Raw genomic sequence first — 16,575 nt, 5'->3', positions numbered from 1 at the left:
AGATAATCAGCCCTGTGAAATTAAACACTCCAGGGGTGTAAGTGCAGCAGGTACCCACTCTCTTGATAAAGACGCCCTGGTTGGGACAGCAAGAGGCAAATTTCAGAAGCCTTACCGAGAACCTTTTGAGATGAAAGCAAAGGCTAAATAAAGCACAGGAAAGAATGATTTCCACTCCTGCCCTGAAATCCCAACCTGGACACTCCATTCTTTAATTTTACAAGGTTTGTACAAATCCTGCACCCTCAGTGGGGGGACAGTGTCACCCCCAAAGTCTAATTAGACTATTAGATAGTCTAATACTATCTAAATAGTCTTAGATATTACAAGAATTTGTGGCTCTTCCAAAGCTCAAAATCTTATTCCATTTAATTTCATGGAGAAGGGGGATTGGTTAAAAAAAAAAGAATCTGAAAAGGCTCCTTAGGAGAGTAATAATGGGGGGAAAACGCTTAAGAAACAGTGATATAATGATGAAAAGCCTATTCTGGATTTATTTTCAACTCCTCTTAGGAAATAACGTCCACCACAGTAAGAATTTAACTCCTATCTCTCATCCAATATCCTGTAGAAAACAAACATCACAGCAATGCATGGAGAGCAGACGCTTTAAACAACACGTGTGTTCGCCACACATAATGACACTCTGTGACTTTTCTAGCACTTTTCATAAATTCCAGAGGTTAACTTAAACTTCACTGCTCTGCAGTGAGGCATCAGAAATAAAGAAAGATGATCGTCATTTTGAAGTCAATGCTAAGATCTACCGTTTAAATGGCCAGTCCCGGGTCACAGAATAAAGCTCTAAAAATGTCAGTATTAGGAGTCTGACCCTTTCCCACCATCATCTCGAACACAACTGCTGGCACAAGACACAGTAGGGCCTTTGATGAGATTTTGGTGAATTTCCCTAAACTCAGCATGTCCAAACCGAACTCAGCTCTTCCTAATCCCCCAGGGCCGCCAGCTACATCACTATTCCCTAAGGTCCCAGGCATAAATCTTGGTGTAGGTGTGACCCAGCCAGTCGATGTAACAAAACAGCTAAGAGCCCAGGCTTTGAAATCTGCTACACCCAGGTCGAAACAACTTTGCCACTTACCAACTTCAGGCAAGCTACCCTATCCACCTGCAAAACAGAAATAATAGCTGCCTTCCTCGCAGAGTGGTGATGGGGCTTAAACACAGTGAGATACGTAAAATGCTTAGCACAGCGTGGGGCACGGAGTAGGCGTTCAAAAGATGGGGCTTGCTATTACTGCTGCTGTCACTGACACCAGGGATGCCTTTACTCTCTGGGCTTCTAGAACGGTTGCAGGGTATCACTGAGAAGCCTAACATGGCAGACAGTCTGACGGAGTCTCATCCCAGCTCTATAACTCACTAAGGCAGACTCTTCGCAGAATTCATTTCCCTCATCTGTAAAACGTGGGCAACATAACAACATCCACCTTGCAAGGTTGCTGTTAGTATTAAATAGATAACGCACGTGATGCACACAGCAGATGCCCCATAGAGAGTGTGGTGGCTTCTGCAGATTAATTACATCCTACTTCAAATCATCCTCTAATTGTTTCTCCCATGCACTACTATTTTCAAGTACCTGGCCATTCAGGGACGCAAAACATCAAAGGAGGTCCTCATTTCCAAGGCCCTCTTACCAAGAAGAAAAGCAGGCATTGCAAGAGAAACTTGCATCCAGCCATCTGAGGTCTGAGAACTCTGCCAGGTGACCAGAGGAAAGGAGGGTGTGGTCAAGGCCACGGGAAAGGGGGCTTGACCCCCTTTTCAAAGCCTGCAGTAGAAGCATGTTAGAAATGCACTTTCTCAGGCCCCATCCCAAGTCTACTGAATCAGGAACCCTGGCAGTGGAACCCAAAAATCTGCTTTCATGAACCTTCCAGATGATTCCAATGCACGCTAAGTTTGTGCCACTGGTCTATACAGACGGAACCAGATGCTTCCAGCCTCATACCCCCCCTACTCACCCCCCTTCAAGAGGGCCAACAGTGTAACTGATCCTACCAGGAGTTCATTCTTTTCTCTGCCCTTTCTTACAGACTCCCATTAAACCTCATTCTTGATATTTGCATCCTTTAAGTAATGCAAAGGGGCAAAGTGAAAATAAATGTTAAATAAGATAGCATAAAACCATGGCTCATGGCAGGATTTCAGTTACAGCTGTTCCTTTCTTTGACCCTGGATGGAAAGGACTCTATTCTTACGAGAAAGTCTAGCTTCAAACTAACTCATTTTTTAGCACACCAGGTGCTAGTTTCTAACGTCCAGGGCACTGGATATAAGTGAGGTCCTCTGTTCACAAAGATGCTAAAGAACCAGAAAAGAGACGCAGGTCAGTGGAGAGGCCATCCCAGACAGAATGCGCCTGGGTAAGCCAAGGCTTCCCCAGACCAGACAAGAGACAGGGTAACACAGTAGCCTCGTGCAGCGGACACAGCATGACAGCTGCTAAATGGCTGGGCAACCCTAAGCCAACACCTGCTCTCTCTGGGCCTCGTCAATCAAATCAAAGCTGAGACTGGTTCTCCCAAGATCCCTTCCAGCCCCATGCTTCTGAGCCCACAAGTTTTGTACAACATCAAAAAGGAGATAAAGGTCACTAATTATTAGAGAAATGTAAATCAAAACTTCAAAGAGGTATCACCTCACACCAGTCAGAATGGCCATCATCAAAAACTCTACCAACAATAAATGCTATGGAGAACAGTACGGAGGTTCCTTGAAAAAATAAAAACCAACTACCATATGATCCAGCAATCCCACTCCTGGGCATATATCTGGAGAAAACCATAATTTGAAAAGATACATGCACCCCAATGTTCACTGCAGCACTATTTACAATAGCCAGGATGAATGGATAAAGGAGATGTGGTACACATATACAATGGAACATTACTCAGCCATAAAAAAGAAGGAAATAATGCCATTTGCAATGACATGGATGGACCTAGAGATTGTCATACTGAGTGAAGTCAGACAGAGAAAGGCAAATATCATATGATATTGCTTATATGTGGAATCTAAAAAAGTGGTACAAATGAACTTATTTACACAACAGAAATAGAGTCACAGATGTAGAAAATAAACTTATGGTTACCGGAGGGAAAGGGGAGGGATAAACTGGGAGATTGGGATTGACATATACACGCTACTATATATAAAATAGACAACTAATAAGGACCTACTGTATAGCACAGGGAACTCTACTCAATACTCTGTAATGACCTATATGGGAAAAGAACCTAAAAAAAAGTGGATATATGTATATGTATAACTGATTCACTTTGCTGTACAGCAGAAACTAATACAACATTGTAAATCAACTCTACTCCAATAAAAATTTAAAATTTTTTAAAAAGGAGATAAAGGGTTAACATTCCTCCCCCCAAGATTTTTTCCAGTTAAGAAAGAGATATATGTGTGGAGACAGTGAAAATTAAAATTAAATTTAAAATATACTTTTTTTTTTTAAAGATTTATTGATTGATTGATTGATTGATTGATTGCTATGTTGGGTCTTCGTTTCTGTGCTAGGGCTTTCTCTAGCTGCGGCAAGTGGGGGCCACTCTTCATCGCGGTGCGCGGGCCTCTCACTATCGCGGCCTCTCTTGGTGCGGAGCACAGGCTCCAGACGCGCAGGCTCAGCAGTTGTGGTTCACGGGCCCAGTTGCTCCACGGCATGTGGGATCCTCCCAGACCAGGGCTCGAACCCGTGTCCCCTGCATTAGCAGGCAGATTCTCAACCACTGCGCCACCAGGGAAGCCCCCTAAAATATATTTTTTTAATTTTTTATTTTAACCTTTCTGTTTCAACTTCAAGGGGGAAAGGGAAGCAGGCTGCTTTAAAGGATTTTCAAGTGAAAAGAAGATGCCAACAGAGGGCTCAAAACCTCAGGCAGGGTCAAGCCAGTGGGGAAAACAGTCTCAGATTGATATGCAGGGAGGGGTGTGAGGGAGACAGCTAGTCTGCAGAGGGTGGACATTTCATCTTCCCAGCTATTCATCATCTTTAGAAAAGTTTGCTGAAAGAAAAAGGCAGCAAGGAAAAGAAGAAAAACATGCATTTACCAATCCGCTTGACTAACCTCTCCTGAGAGCTAACACAGCAATACAGCTTGAACAGTTCCACATCGTCTGACCAAAAGAATAAAGTAAAATACAAGACACCATCTTCCATTGGGTTGTTTTTTTTTAAGTTGGAATAAATGATGTCATAGAAAAAATAAAAACGACCGTCATTTAACACCAAGTTCACGGTTAATGTCTCAACAGGCAGATGGACTCAGCTGCATTAACAGGCACTTTGTTCTCAACCTAAAGGATCAATGTCACAATTACATGATGCCAGCAGAAATGAAAACAGGTTTACTCAGGAGGATTATCTAAATGCAAAGAGTAAAGGGAAGGATCTTCAGGAACTCGGTTCCTACACAGTGGTTACAAGACTCCAGAAAAAACATTTTAAAACTCTTAACATTGGGGGAGGGTGAGGGTGTGTGTGTGTGTGTGTGTGTGTGTGTGTGTGTGTGTGTGTGTGTGTGTGTGTGTGTGTGTGTGTGTGTGTGTGTGTGTGTGTGTGTGTGTGTGTGTGTGTGTGAAGTATGGAAAGAAATGGCATTTTAATCTGTCATCTTTTATATTTGTTTATATAATACCTTAAAAATGTCAGGGGGGCTTCCCTGGTGGCGCAGTGGTTAAGAATCCACCTGCCAAGGCAGGGGACACGGGTTCGAGCCCTGGTCCAGGAAGATCCCACATGCTGCGGAGCAACAAAGCCCATGCACCACAAGTACTGAAGCCCGCACGCCTAGAGCCCACGCACCGCAACGAAGAGTAGCCCCCGCTCGCCACAACTAGAGAAAGCTGGCGCACAGCAACGAAGACCCAACACAGCCATAAATAAATAAATAAATAAACAAACAAATAAAATTAATTAATTAATTTTTTTAAAATGTCAGGGGTCCTTAGCAACTGCTCCATATAAAGAATCATTCTCAAGGCCGACTGTCTTTTGGATGAACTGCAGGCAGGGAAAGCTGAAGAAATGGTCAAGGAAGTGTGGCAGACTGTACTCTGCGAAGAAGGCTGCAGCCATCTCTCCTGTGTCACATGACCTTCTGCAATGCGATCCTGACACTCCCCCATCAAGAGGCAGAGTCCATACCTCCACCCTCTGAATCTAAGAGGGGGACCCTCTGACTACTTTGACCAGTAGAATATGGCAGAAGGAACGTGTGCCGGCTCCAGGCACAGCTCCTAACTGGTCTTGCATCTTGTGTTCCCTGCCTCGGGGAACACTGGTGTCTCGGTCACAGGCAGTGAGAAGCTTGAGCCACACAGAGAAGCTGCTTGTGGGGACTCTGGATAATCTGAAGTTAATGTCCAATATCAACTGCCCTTCATGGGAGGGAGCCATCTTGGACAGCCAGCCCAGCTGAGTCTTCCAATGGCTCCAGTCCCAACACCATTTGACTATAATCTCAGAACAGGCCTGAAGAAGGAATGGCCCAGCGGAGTCCAGTCAACCCACGGCACCGTGAGAGACGATAATACATTGCTGTTAAGTCATTAAATTCTGGAAGGATTTGTTACACAGCACTAGCTAACCAAAACCTTGACTTGACAGAGTTGGGGTGAGGGTTTAAGGACAGATCAGAAATCTCCTCTCCTGAGGGTCCTGTGAGAGATGCCAATATCTGCTTATGAAGACCTCTTCAAAAAAGGAAAAACAACACTCCAAACTCCACAGCATTCTGGGGACATGGGGGATGGTACAATGTACTTGAAGCCAACAGTGTAAAAAACAAAATAGACATCTTACCATACGCACCATTTTAAGGGTGCTAAAATCACTGCTCTGAGCCATGCAATGGGACAATCAAAACAGAATTTTTAAGGTCTAAAATCTAAAAAGCCTTCTAAGAAATGCAAATAACCTTATCTTCTTTAAGTCTCTATTTTAAAGTAATAAGAAATGCATTAGCCATATGCACTGCCTCTGGCACCAATCTAGGATAAAGTCACTTAAATTCCAAGGCCAGACCTCACCACCCCACAGTAACTGAATGGCCATACCTGAGGAATTAGCTAAGGAAGTCAAGCCCTCAATGAGTTTTTCTATTTCCTTTTTTTTTTTTCTTTCCCTTTCTCTGCTGTTTTCCTTACTCTTCGGTACACAAGAAAGCAATGGTAGGAAGCAAGTGTCATTATGCAGGAACTGTAGTCCTGTGAATGACAACATCAGGACAGTATGGGAAAGGGCCCAAAGTGCCTTATAGAGGAAGATGATGAACACAGCAGACTGTCTACGAAGCAGATATAGACTCACAGACGTAGAGAACAGACTTGTGGTTGCCAAGGGTGGGGCGGGGGAGGGATGGACTGGGAGTTTCGGGTTAGTAGATGCAAACCATTACATATACAATGGATGGACAAGGTCCTACAGCATAGCACAGGGAACTATATTCAATGTCCTGGGATAAACCATAATGGAAAAGAATATTTAAAAGAATATATATGTGTGTATATATATATAACTGAGTCACTTTGCTGTACAGCAGAAATTAACACAACATTGTAAATCAACTATACTTCAATTAAACACACACACACAGAGCAGACTGTGGCCAGATGAACCTCCCACACGGCAAAATGGATCTGGGGCCCAGTCCTCTTGCTGATTGCTTAGATGGAAACGGGTAGCCCATGCTATTCGAAACGGGCCAGACATGAAGGTCTCCAACACATCCATGGCTCAGGAACCACAGGTGCCCACCAGAAGCCTGGCAGGGAATCTCACCTCTGAGCTCTTACCTATGGGACCTTCCTTCACTCCCTGCCTTGGGTCCCTCAAGACTCAGCATTCCTACTCAGTATATTTGTGCTAATTCTTTTCATCCAATATTTATTAATCACCTTCTGGGCTGGAAGCTGAGGATACAGCAATGAACAAGCCAGACCTGGTCCCTCCCTTCACTTGGGCAGACGTTTAAGCGGAAAAGACAAGTAACAAGCAAAAAATCCAAGATATTACAGACAGTGATAAGTCAGTATAGGAAAAGACAGAAGATGTGACAGAGGGGGAGTCGAGAAAGGCCGGTTTAGGTTAGGAGGTTGGGGAAGACCTCACTAAGGTGATGGCATTTAGGCTAAGGACTGAAAGGCGAAGGGACTTGGAGCAACAACATTCCAGGCAGAGAGCTTAGCATGTGCAAAGGCCCTGAGGCTAAAAAGGAACTTGGCACTTTCTAGGAATTTAAAGAGAGACCAGTGGCTGGATAACAGAGACAGAAGGAGGAGAAAGGTGGGAGATGAGTTGGGAATGAAGGCAAGGGTCTTATACAGAACGGTAAAAAGTTTGACTTTTAGCTCAGTAGCAACAAGAAGTTATTGGAGAGTTTTAAGTAGGAAAGTGACTACATCTGGTTGATTAGTTTAAAAGTCACCCCACAGTTAGGACAGTGGTTAGCCTTAGGGGGAATAGTGACTAGTAAGGGACAGACAGGAGCATCTAGCCTGCTGACAACATCCTATTTCTTCACCAGGGTGCTGTTTATGTGGCTGTCTTCAGTTTGTGAAAATCCACCAAGCTGTATATTTAAGAGACACGTCCATTTCTGTATATATAGCATATTTCAAGAAAACATTTATAAAAAAAAATCACTCTGGGTTCTCCCAAGAAGTGATTTTAGAGCAGCAAGAGAAGAGGTGGGGAGGTCAGTTAGGAAACCTGTGTAGACACCTGGGGGTGAGAAGTGAGGGTGCTTTGGGTGGGGCTGGGAGCAGTGGAGAGACACCTGCCTTCAGACGTGCCGGGCCTCCTTTTCTGACTTCACGTCTCCTGGCATCCGGGAAACGCACTCCACTCCTGCACTGACCCCAGGAACTCAAGCCCCACCCTGGGCAGTGCCCCCCAGATCAAGACCGACAAGGGTGGCAGGGGAGAAATTCAGTAACACGAGAGACACAAATGTTTATCCAACAGCAAATCCATCAAATATTTATGAAGCACCTACTCTGTCTGAGTTGTTGGGAATGGCTGGAAAAGAAGAAACAGAAAGCTGAGGAGGGCAGAGGAGCACAAGTTACAACGTGGATGGGGTGAGTCAGGGTAAGAGGTAGAGAAGGCACATGGGGACCAGAGTTAGCAGGTAACTGAGACCCTCCATGTAGTCAGGGCACAGAGGGTACCCACACAAGCCACGGGAGTGACTCCCTGTTCACACTGTTCTGTTTGACCACTCCTGGGGAGCGGTCCCACAATGGGACTGCTTCGGTTCTTTGCTGAAGATCAATAGGTCCGCATCTTTTAGTCCTTTGCTAGAGATCTCAGTTCTGTGTTCTGCTTTAAACAGTAGACTGTTTAAAGAAGAAAAAAACAATCCAGTGAGAGCTAGGACCTTAAGAGCAGAGAGCTGGAGAGCACAAGTTCTCATTTGGAAAGGAAAAGAATAAATTGATCTTGAGAAAAATTTGTACTCTGAGAATTAATCACCTTGAGAAACAGGTCAGGCTAATTATTCCTGGAGTGGGCAAACAGCTCTTGAAATGAGCTCCTAGTTATCAGACTTTCATGCTTAACAGAGTCAGCCATAGCATCTGTTTAAAAAATAAAAACTCATTTGCATGTCACAGTTCAATGCCCAGGGGACATGGTCTCATCACCAGCCAAAATATTTAACATTTCCTTGAAAAAGACATTCTCTTCTGACCTCGTTTCCAATCCAGATGGGAAGTCTCTAATCCACTTGAATGGAAACATGTCCTCACGTGTAGATGAGGATGCAACAAAGAAATCCAAATGACATCTGCTGATTGAATGGAAACTAGACCCACACTCTGATAATAGAGGACCAGCACATTCTAGTAGCATATGAGATGATGACATCTAATATCTCTTTCAAATCTATGAGTGGATGATTTTTATTTGATTGGCTGGAAGGCAAAATGGTGGGAACACTTGCAAGCAGCCCTTCAACAAACATGTACCCATCCTGGAAGACAAATTCAATCTATCCAACACCAAAGAGTGCCAGGAACTATTGAAGGGTAATGTAGAAATGTAGAAATGGGGCTCCTCTAAACTTGCAAATAGTGGAAAAGAACATTTCCCTATGAGATAATGAGAATATACTTGTCTTAGAAATCAGAAACTGTTCATTTCTTTCCATTCTGTTCTGTTCCGTGTTATATAAGATAAAGGGCCTCTAAGGGTCAGAAAACTAGATGAAGAAATAATGAAATTTGAGGCTGTGTGGAAAAGAAAGGATAGGGGTGAAAAGAAAGAAAGTCAGGGAAATGCAGGATTGCTTTCAAAGTAAGATCCTACTGCATTTGGAATGAAAATAAAATCAATATGGAGTACAAGAAAGTTCCACTCTTTTGGATGACTCTATCCAGCTTCAAAAAGGATTACTTCATAAAGTGAACTGAAACTCAAAAGTTGAACAGGGAGACTCATGCACAACTTTTATTAACCCCATATGGTCCAAGGAGGCTTTCAAAATAAGGACAGCTGATGCTTCCTCCATCCTTGAATCTTGGGATTCTGGAGACAACTCATTTATTACACAAATGTGTCTCCTGCTTTAATTAAACTCCTTCACTCATCAAGGGAAGGGAAAATAATCCCAATCTAACATCTCATCCATGTTGAACTCTGCTGTCTCTCTTGTTTCCAAATGAATTTGACTTATTAAAAAAGTAATGAGCTATTAATTAACTCTACACTCACACAAAGCTGTTTAATTCTCAATCTAATTAGCAGCAATCTGTTGAAGGGTTCTAACGATTATTTTAAATTTGCTAACAGAAACATCTTTTCACTTTTCGTAAGTTATTTATAGAAGAGCTCACATTGGATCCTGCTTGGTTTTTAATCTGATAACATTTTTATTAAATGAGCCACTCTTCTCCCATCTCTGTGTGACAAGGTTTAGAACTGTCACCCTTGGAAAGCCCAGAAATAGTATCTTGGGTCAGCTACATAGCCATGCACTCTTCTGTCCTTGAAAGAACCTCCAAAGGATGAGTGCTTCTGATGTCATTCTCAAAGAAGAGGCAAAACTCAAGGATGAACCACAGTGGACTTCAAGCTTCCAGCAGAAAGACTGAAGGCTTGGAGTTACTGGCGGGGTTGGATGTGGTAGGAAGAGAAGCTCACCATGACACCCACAACAATGTCTTTTTTCATAACTGATGTAGCATAGAACATTCCTGAACCTCTTTTTAAGAAACAACACACACTGAATCACATTTCATTTCTGTGTAGAATTGTTACTATAACCACTACAGTAAAATGTAAAAATATCAAATGATATTTTATTTGCATGCTCTTTGCATTTCTGTACACGTAAGTTTATATGTACATATTAATGTGAAGGGCTATATACTCCAAACTACAGATCAAATAAATATGCATACATACCCACACACACAAATTCCACATAAAATAAAATGTGTTTATACAGAGGCATTTTGATTCTTCCCTATAAAATATAAGAGATTAGATTATTGTTGATATGCCACTTTCTCTGCTCCTCCAAGATCTAACGTGGGGTAAAACTATTTCGCAGTTAGGATCACCGTGGAGAAATATCTGGAGAAATAGCTGCAGGAGGAAGCAGAGACTCATTAGCTTTCCCCTAACACCTGAGCGGAAACCGTTTCCTGTACCACCTCCTTAGTACATGAAGAGGCAACAGGCATATGGATAAGAAAACAAGTTCTAGAGCCAAACTGCCTGGGTCTGAATCCCAGCTCTGTACTTACTAGCTGTGTGCCTTTGGGCAAGTTATTGAACCTCGCTGTGCCTCAGTTTACTCAACTAAAAAATGGGAACAATAATAGTACCTACTTCATGGGGTTGTTATGAGAATTAAATGAATTAATATCTCTAAAGCCCTTAGAACAATGCCTGGTACATAGTACATGCTCTGTTATTCCTAAATAAAATTAACTCTAGGTAGGCACTTCTCCCTCTAAAATATGTAGAACTGAGAATGCTACAAGGCCATTATCCCACTGATAACAGTACAAAAAAAAAAAAAAATCCAGAAGCTCAAATTACAGAGAACACTGGGTCACAGTGAAGAATTTCTTGTAGGTATTTTTTTCTGTTTCTTTTTTGAGAAAACATAAGTAGGGGTTAAATTAAATGCCTTATATTTTGAGCCCTCACTAGTGTTATTATTTATTAAATGTCATTATTCATTAAAATGCTAATAATTCACTAGGTTTTTAAAAAATTAAACAGAGGACCTTGGAAAAATTAAATTTAAATAAGTAAGTTGAATATTAATGGAGCGGGAAGCCTGGGGGAGCGTGTTCCAGAAACTAGTTATTTATTTATTTTACAAAAAAGAGTCATAGTTATAAATAGTATTAATAATACCAGTAATAATGGCCCGTATTTATTAAGCATTTTCCACATGCCAGGCACTAGGCTCAGCGGGTCACATGCACCATCTCATTGCATGTGACATGGGCAAAGGCGAGTACACTGGTGGTCCTCTCCTCTCTGGATTACTGCTCTTACATTACTGCTCTTACATCGCCTTTCCCCAATTACTCAGCTCCTGCGGCCAGTGCCCTGAGCAGGACAGTTGGACACTTCTTCGAAGGAGATGCCCAATTCCAATATCCCTGCCGCAGAAGGTCATGCAGGAGCTGAGAAGGTACTCAGGAGACAGAAGGTGCCAAGCAGATGGATGACGCCTAGTTCAGCCCTTAAACTGGGGGCCAAGGTCCTCCCATGGGCCTGTGTGTCCAGATCGTCAAGGCTGGAGAACACACAGGCATTTAAATCCAAAGCTCCATCACAGAATGCTGTCTACTCTGTCCATGTCCCTGAATCAGAGATCCTGGTGTCCCTTGGTTACCCCCATCAATGATGCCATAGAGTATGGCTCTCACCCAGGGGTGATTTTGTCCCCCAGGGGACTGTTGGCAATATCTGAAGACATTTTTGGTTGTCACAACTGGGAAGGGAAGAGCTCCTACTGGCATCTAGTGAGTAGAGGTCAGAGATGCTGTCAGAGATCCTACAACGCACAGGACAGCTCCCCACAGCAAAGAACTGCCCAGCCTAAAATGTCAATTCAATTTCCAATTTCAACCCAGGATGAAAACCCCTGCCCCTGAATGGCTTGCAAATAGCACAGGTTTGGGGTCCAGACAGGCCTGGCCATGGCTCTATTACAACAGTCAAAGAGCCTTGGGTAAGTAACAATCACTGAGCCTCACTTTTCTCATCTACAAAATAAGAGCCTGATAAAGTCATGTGAAAAATTCCCTAGCACAGCCCTGTGAACTCGGCAAACTGCGGCTATTATTATCATGGGTTTGTCCTCATAGAAATCATGCAATCCACTTTCTGTCAGTATCACCTCTAGGTACTAGCTGCAAACCTTACCTTTGGGTAATGAGTTTCAAACGATGACTCTAACTGATCCATGCAGGGGACTGAACTCATGACTTTGGCCTCATTAGCAGCACAGAAGAATCTACTGAGCTGGCCGAAAGAAGGTACCAAAGAATCGTTATTTCCACTTAACATTCAGCAACTGACAACACAAGCAGAGCACCTGAGCACAGGACCAGGCCTCTGGAATTAGGAGTCTCAACTATCTGACTCCCGGGTATTCCCACCGGGCCCCCATGTCCCATAAACCAGAACACACAGGTGGTAGGGGATTAAATGAGATAAGGCTAGCAAAGCACCCAAGAGCTTTTCTTAATCAGTGTTCACGAAAGGTAGTTAATATTAATGTCATGAAATTAATGACATAATAGGACTGCACCAAAGTCCAACAGTTATTTACCAGACTCACCTGTGTGATAATAAATAATGGGGCAATTCTCACCCCACCTGTCTTATTCACCCAGGTCAGACCTACTCATGCTTCTTAGCTCACACGTGATCTCACCCAGGAGGCCCTACGTGACTCCAGATCTCACTGCCATTCTGTGTTCTTGGCAATTCATTGGGCTTACCTATCACCATCAAAACTGCCTTCTTACTTTACTGTAATTGTCTTTTTTTTCTTTTTCCATTACAAGTTTGTGGGCTCCCAATGGCAGGGAATATATTTTTGTTCATGTCTATGTTTGCAGCTGTGGCATGGGGCTAGTACCTGCCACTGACTAGCCACCCAGCGTGGATTCCATGTGGGTTGAGATGTGGATGTATCAGACAGCTCTTGCCACAAAAACTCTGGCCCCAAACTAAGTGGCTTAAAGCAGAAATCATTACTCTGTGATAATGGATCTATAGATGGTCTGGGGGCCAGCTGATCTGGGTGTGGCTCAGTGGGCTTGGCCTGGGCTTCAGCTTGGGTCCAGGTTTGTTCCACGTGACTCTCATCCTCGTTGGACCAGCAGACTAGCCACCCATGTTCTTCTCATGGCAATGACTGGACACAAAAGGGGTGAACAGAAACATGTGGTGCTTCTTGGGGCTTCGGCACAGCTCTCCACCCATATTTTATTGGCTTAAGCAAGTCATATGGACGATGCCAAGCTTACTGGGTGGGGAAGTAGGCCACAGCTCTACTGGGAGGAAGTGCAAAGACATGTGGACAGAGGGTGGGATGAAGAACTCGGAGCACCAATCCAGTCTACCATGGGAACTCTTGCACCCAAAGCAGAGGGCTGTTCTTACCTACTTCTAGAATCTGTGGGTAGTTATGAAATGTTGTCCCACCCTATCCTAACTATCAGGAGTTAGGGCCTGCATTATTCCATTCCAGTGTCTACCACGGTGCCCACAGGTTATTAATCAGCACAAGGTCACACAACTGGAGAGGAGTAATGATGAACGCAAACCAAGGTCTGTCTCACACCAAAGCCCCCCACACCTACAGCTCCCCAGCAAGACCAAGTCAAGGTAGAAAATATGATCCCTGAAGCCCTCCTCCAGTGATATTTTCCTTCCCAAACTTAATTTCTGAAGTATTTTGGAAGCAGTGTGATATAGTCAGAAGAACTATGAAGACAAGGTGGAGAAACAGTCAAGAGCCAGTTTCATGAACTCATCACATCCCCAAGCTCTATTCCCATCCACAAACCAAAAGGGCAGGGTGACAGAACCTCTTGGACACCCTGTGAGCTCTGTTCAAGGCATTCTGACCCAGAATCAGTTTCAGAAAAATAATTTTAGTGACAAGAGTGACTGCACTCTTATAACAAATGCTTCCAAAACATTCTTGACCAAGCCAGGTTTTGCTCTAAAACACAGATAACATAGATCAGAAGCATCTCACTCTCATTTGAGGTCAAACTGGCTTTTTCCCAGGGAAATCTTAAAAGATCTGTGTGTCAATCAAAGTTAGAGGACAGAATCTTCAAGTTCCTTTTGTAACTATGGAGCATCCACATTCCATAGATACAAGAGTCAGCTCAGCCATACATACATAGCTTGCTTAGGTCTATCCCCTATCACAGAAATATTTTTTAGGTGCACCCCCCTTAGTAAAATGTTTAATATGTAAAAATCTTAACAATCTTAACATGCCAAACAGAGGAAATATATTACTGAATATTAACTTAGTTCACAAAGTGTTCTTTTTAATTGGGTAAATCCCCCATAGCTTTTGTCTTATTTTCATTATCTTTTGTGAGTTTTTTAATTGCAATATAGTTGATTTACAATGTTGTGTTAATTTCTGCTGTACAGCAAAGTGATTCAGTTATACATACATACATTCTTTTTTATATTCTTTTCTATTATGGTTTATCACAGGATATTGAATATAGTTCCCTGTGCTATACAGTAGGACCTTGTTGTTTATCCATTCTCTATAATAGTTTGTATCTGCTAACCCCGAACTCCCACTCTGTCCCCCTTGGCAACCACAGGTCTGTTCTCTATGTCTGTGAGTCTGTTTCTCATAGAAATATTTTGATTTTAGATGTTCAATGCACATTTCTTTTTTTTTTTTTTTTTTTAATTAAGAAGTTGAATATTTTATTATTAAACTGTTTCTTATTTTCCTGCAAGGCTGTTGCTTCACTGTATAAAAATAGCACCAGCAAATACAGTATATTGCAAAATTAAGATAGTAATGTTCTTCACTGGACACTATACAACTAACAAACTTTTCTCCACTGTCATTTATTTCCAGTGGCAAGTTCATTGAGTATTTTGACCCAAATCCAGCGATGGCTGTAAGCAAGTTACAATATTATATAAGGTTAAGATAGCAATGTTATCCTTGAATTACATAATTTTTATAACTAGTTTTACCACAGATAATTTCAGGAATTCTGAGTATTATAACTGGAGACTAGCCTAAAAATCACAGGGTGTTGTGAAAAAGATGCATAGTGTTTATCTGAAATCATTAGGAAGTTAAGGGGTATTTTCTTCAGGCAACAATGTTTCCAGTAGTTTCTTTTGCTAAAAGTTGCTTTTTAAAAATCTATCCACCACTAATTTAAGACAACTATGCTAGATTAAGCTGTTTCAAACTAGTTTATTTAGGGGTTCCATTTTCACTCCTCAATAGATTTTATGTATTTCTCATATGCTTCTTCACTCATTAGTTCATCTAGTTCTGAAGGGTTACTGAGTGTCATCTTGATCAGCCAACCATCTTCATAACAAGATTTGTTGACAAGTCCTGGATTTTCTGCTAGAGCTTCATTAATTTCAGTTACTTCTCCTGATAGAGGAGAATAGAGTTCACTAGCAGCTTTCACACTTTCCAAAGCACCAAATTCCTCTTGTTTGTTCAATTTTGTCCCAACTTCAGGCAGACTACAGTAAACAACATCTCCCAAAGCTTCCTGTGCAAAATTGCTGATTCCCACTGTTCCAACACCGTTTTCTGTTGTTACCCATTCATGTTTGTCTGTGAATTTACGACCGGACAGCAGAGCGGGGCCGGTGCGCAGCGCCCGGACGGCGCCCGCCCGCAGTCCCCAGGGCCGCGGCGGGCAGGGCGCGTTGGGCGCAGAGATGGCGCGCAGGCTGCAGATCACGGCCCACACGCTGCGCGCCACTCGCAGCGCCATGTGCGCAGGGGTGCAAAGGGTCTCCGCACCTCAATGCACATTTCTATCATGACTTCAGAAAGAAATATTTTGTGCTTGATCAGAAGTCGGCAAAGTTTTTCTGTAAAGGGCCAGATAATAAATATTTTCAGCTCTGCCTCCGCATGACAGAAGTAGCCACAGACTATAATCATATATGAATGAGAGTGGTTGTGTCCCAACAAAACTTTATTCATAAAAACAGGGGGTTAGATGACTTTGACCCATGCGTCATATTTTTTGACCCTTGATTGAAAAGAATAAGAATATATTTGGCTAAACTTCTAGAAAATTGGTCAACATCTCCAAGAAGCCAAAGAAAATGTATAAAATTTAGGTCACCCTTTGGCAGAGTCTGATTTAAGCAATACCTAGCTACTCATTTAATCCTCCTTATAGGTTGATGAGATGGAAAATTACATTCCCATTTTGCAGATGAAAATACTGAGGCTCACTGAGCTTAGCGACCTACCCAAGATCACACACCTAGGATGTACAAAGCCAGGATCTCAACCAAGATCT

At 42.6% G+C, this 16,575-nt stretch overlaps 2 protein-coding genes across 16 annotated transcripts in view; both read right to left on the bottom strand.

Annotated features, from left to right (window-relative positions):
- Nucleotides 1-16,575, bottom strand: part of PTPRT (protein tyrosine phosphatase receptor type T) — a 1,098,035-nt gene that overhangs the window by 1,006,863 nt on the left and 74,597 nt on the right. The window lies entirely within an intron of this gene.
- On the bottom strand, nucleotides 15,481-16,060 carry LOC309614059 (glycine cleavage system H protein, mitochondrial). Its single transcript, XM_082361836.1, has one exon. It carries the CDS (start codon nucleotides 16,033-16,035, stop codon nucleotides 15,514-15,516), a length of 522 nt encoding a protein of 173 aa, XP_082217962.1. The 5' UTR covers nucleotides 16,036-16,060; the 3' UTR covers nucleotides 15,481-15,513.

Source organism: Balaenoptera borealis, assembly GCF_965194805.1.
Source record: "Balaenoptera borealis genome assembly, chromosome: 16".
NCBI classification, from domain to species: domain Eukaryota; kingdom Metazoa; phylum Chordata; class Mammalia; order Artiodactyla; family Balaenopteridae; genus Balaenoptera; species Balaenoptera borealis.
Note: the sequence above shows the minus strand (reverse complement) of the source record. Positions and strands in the feature narration are given on the sequence as shown.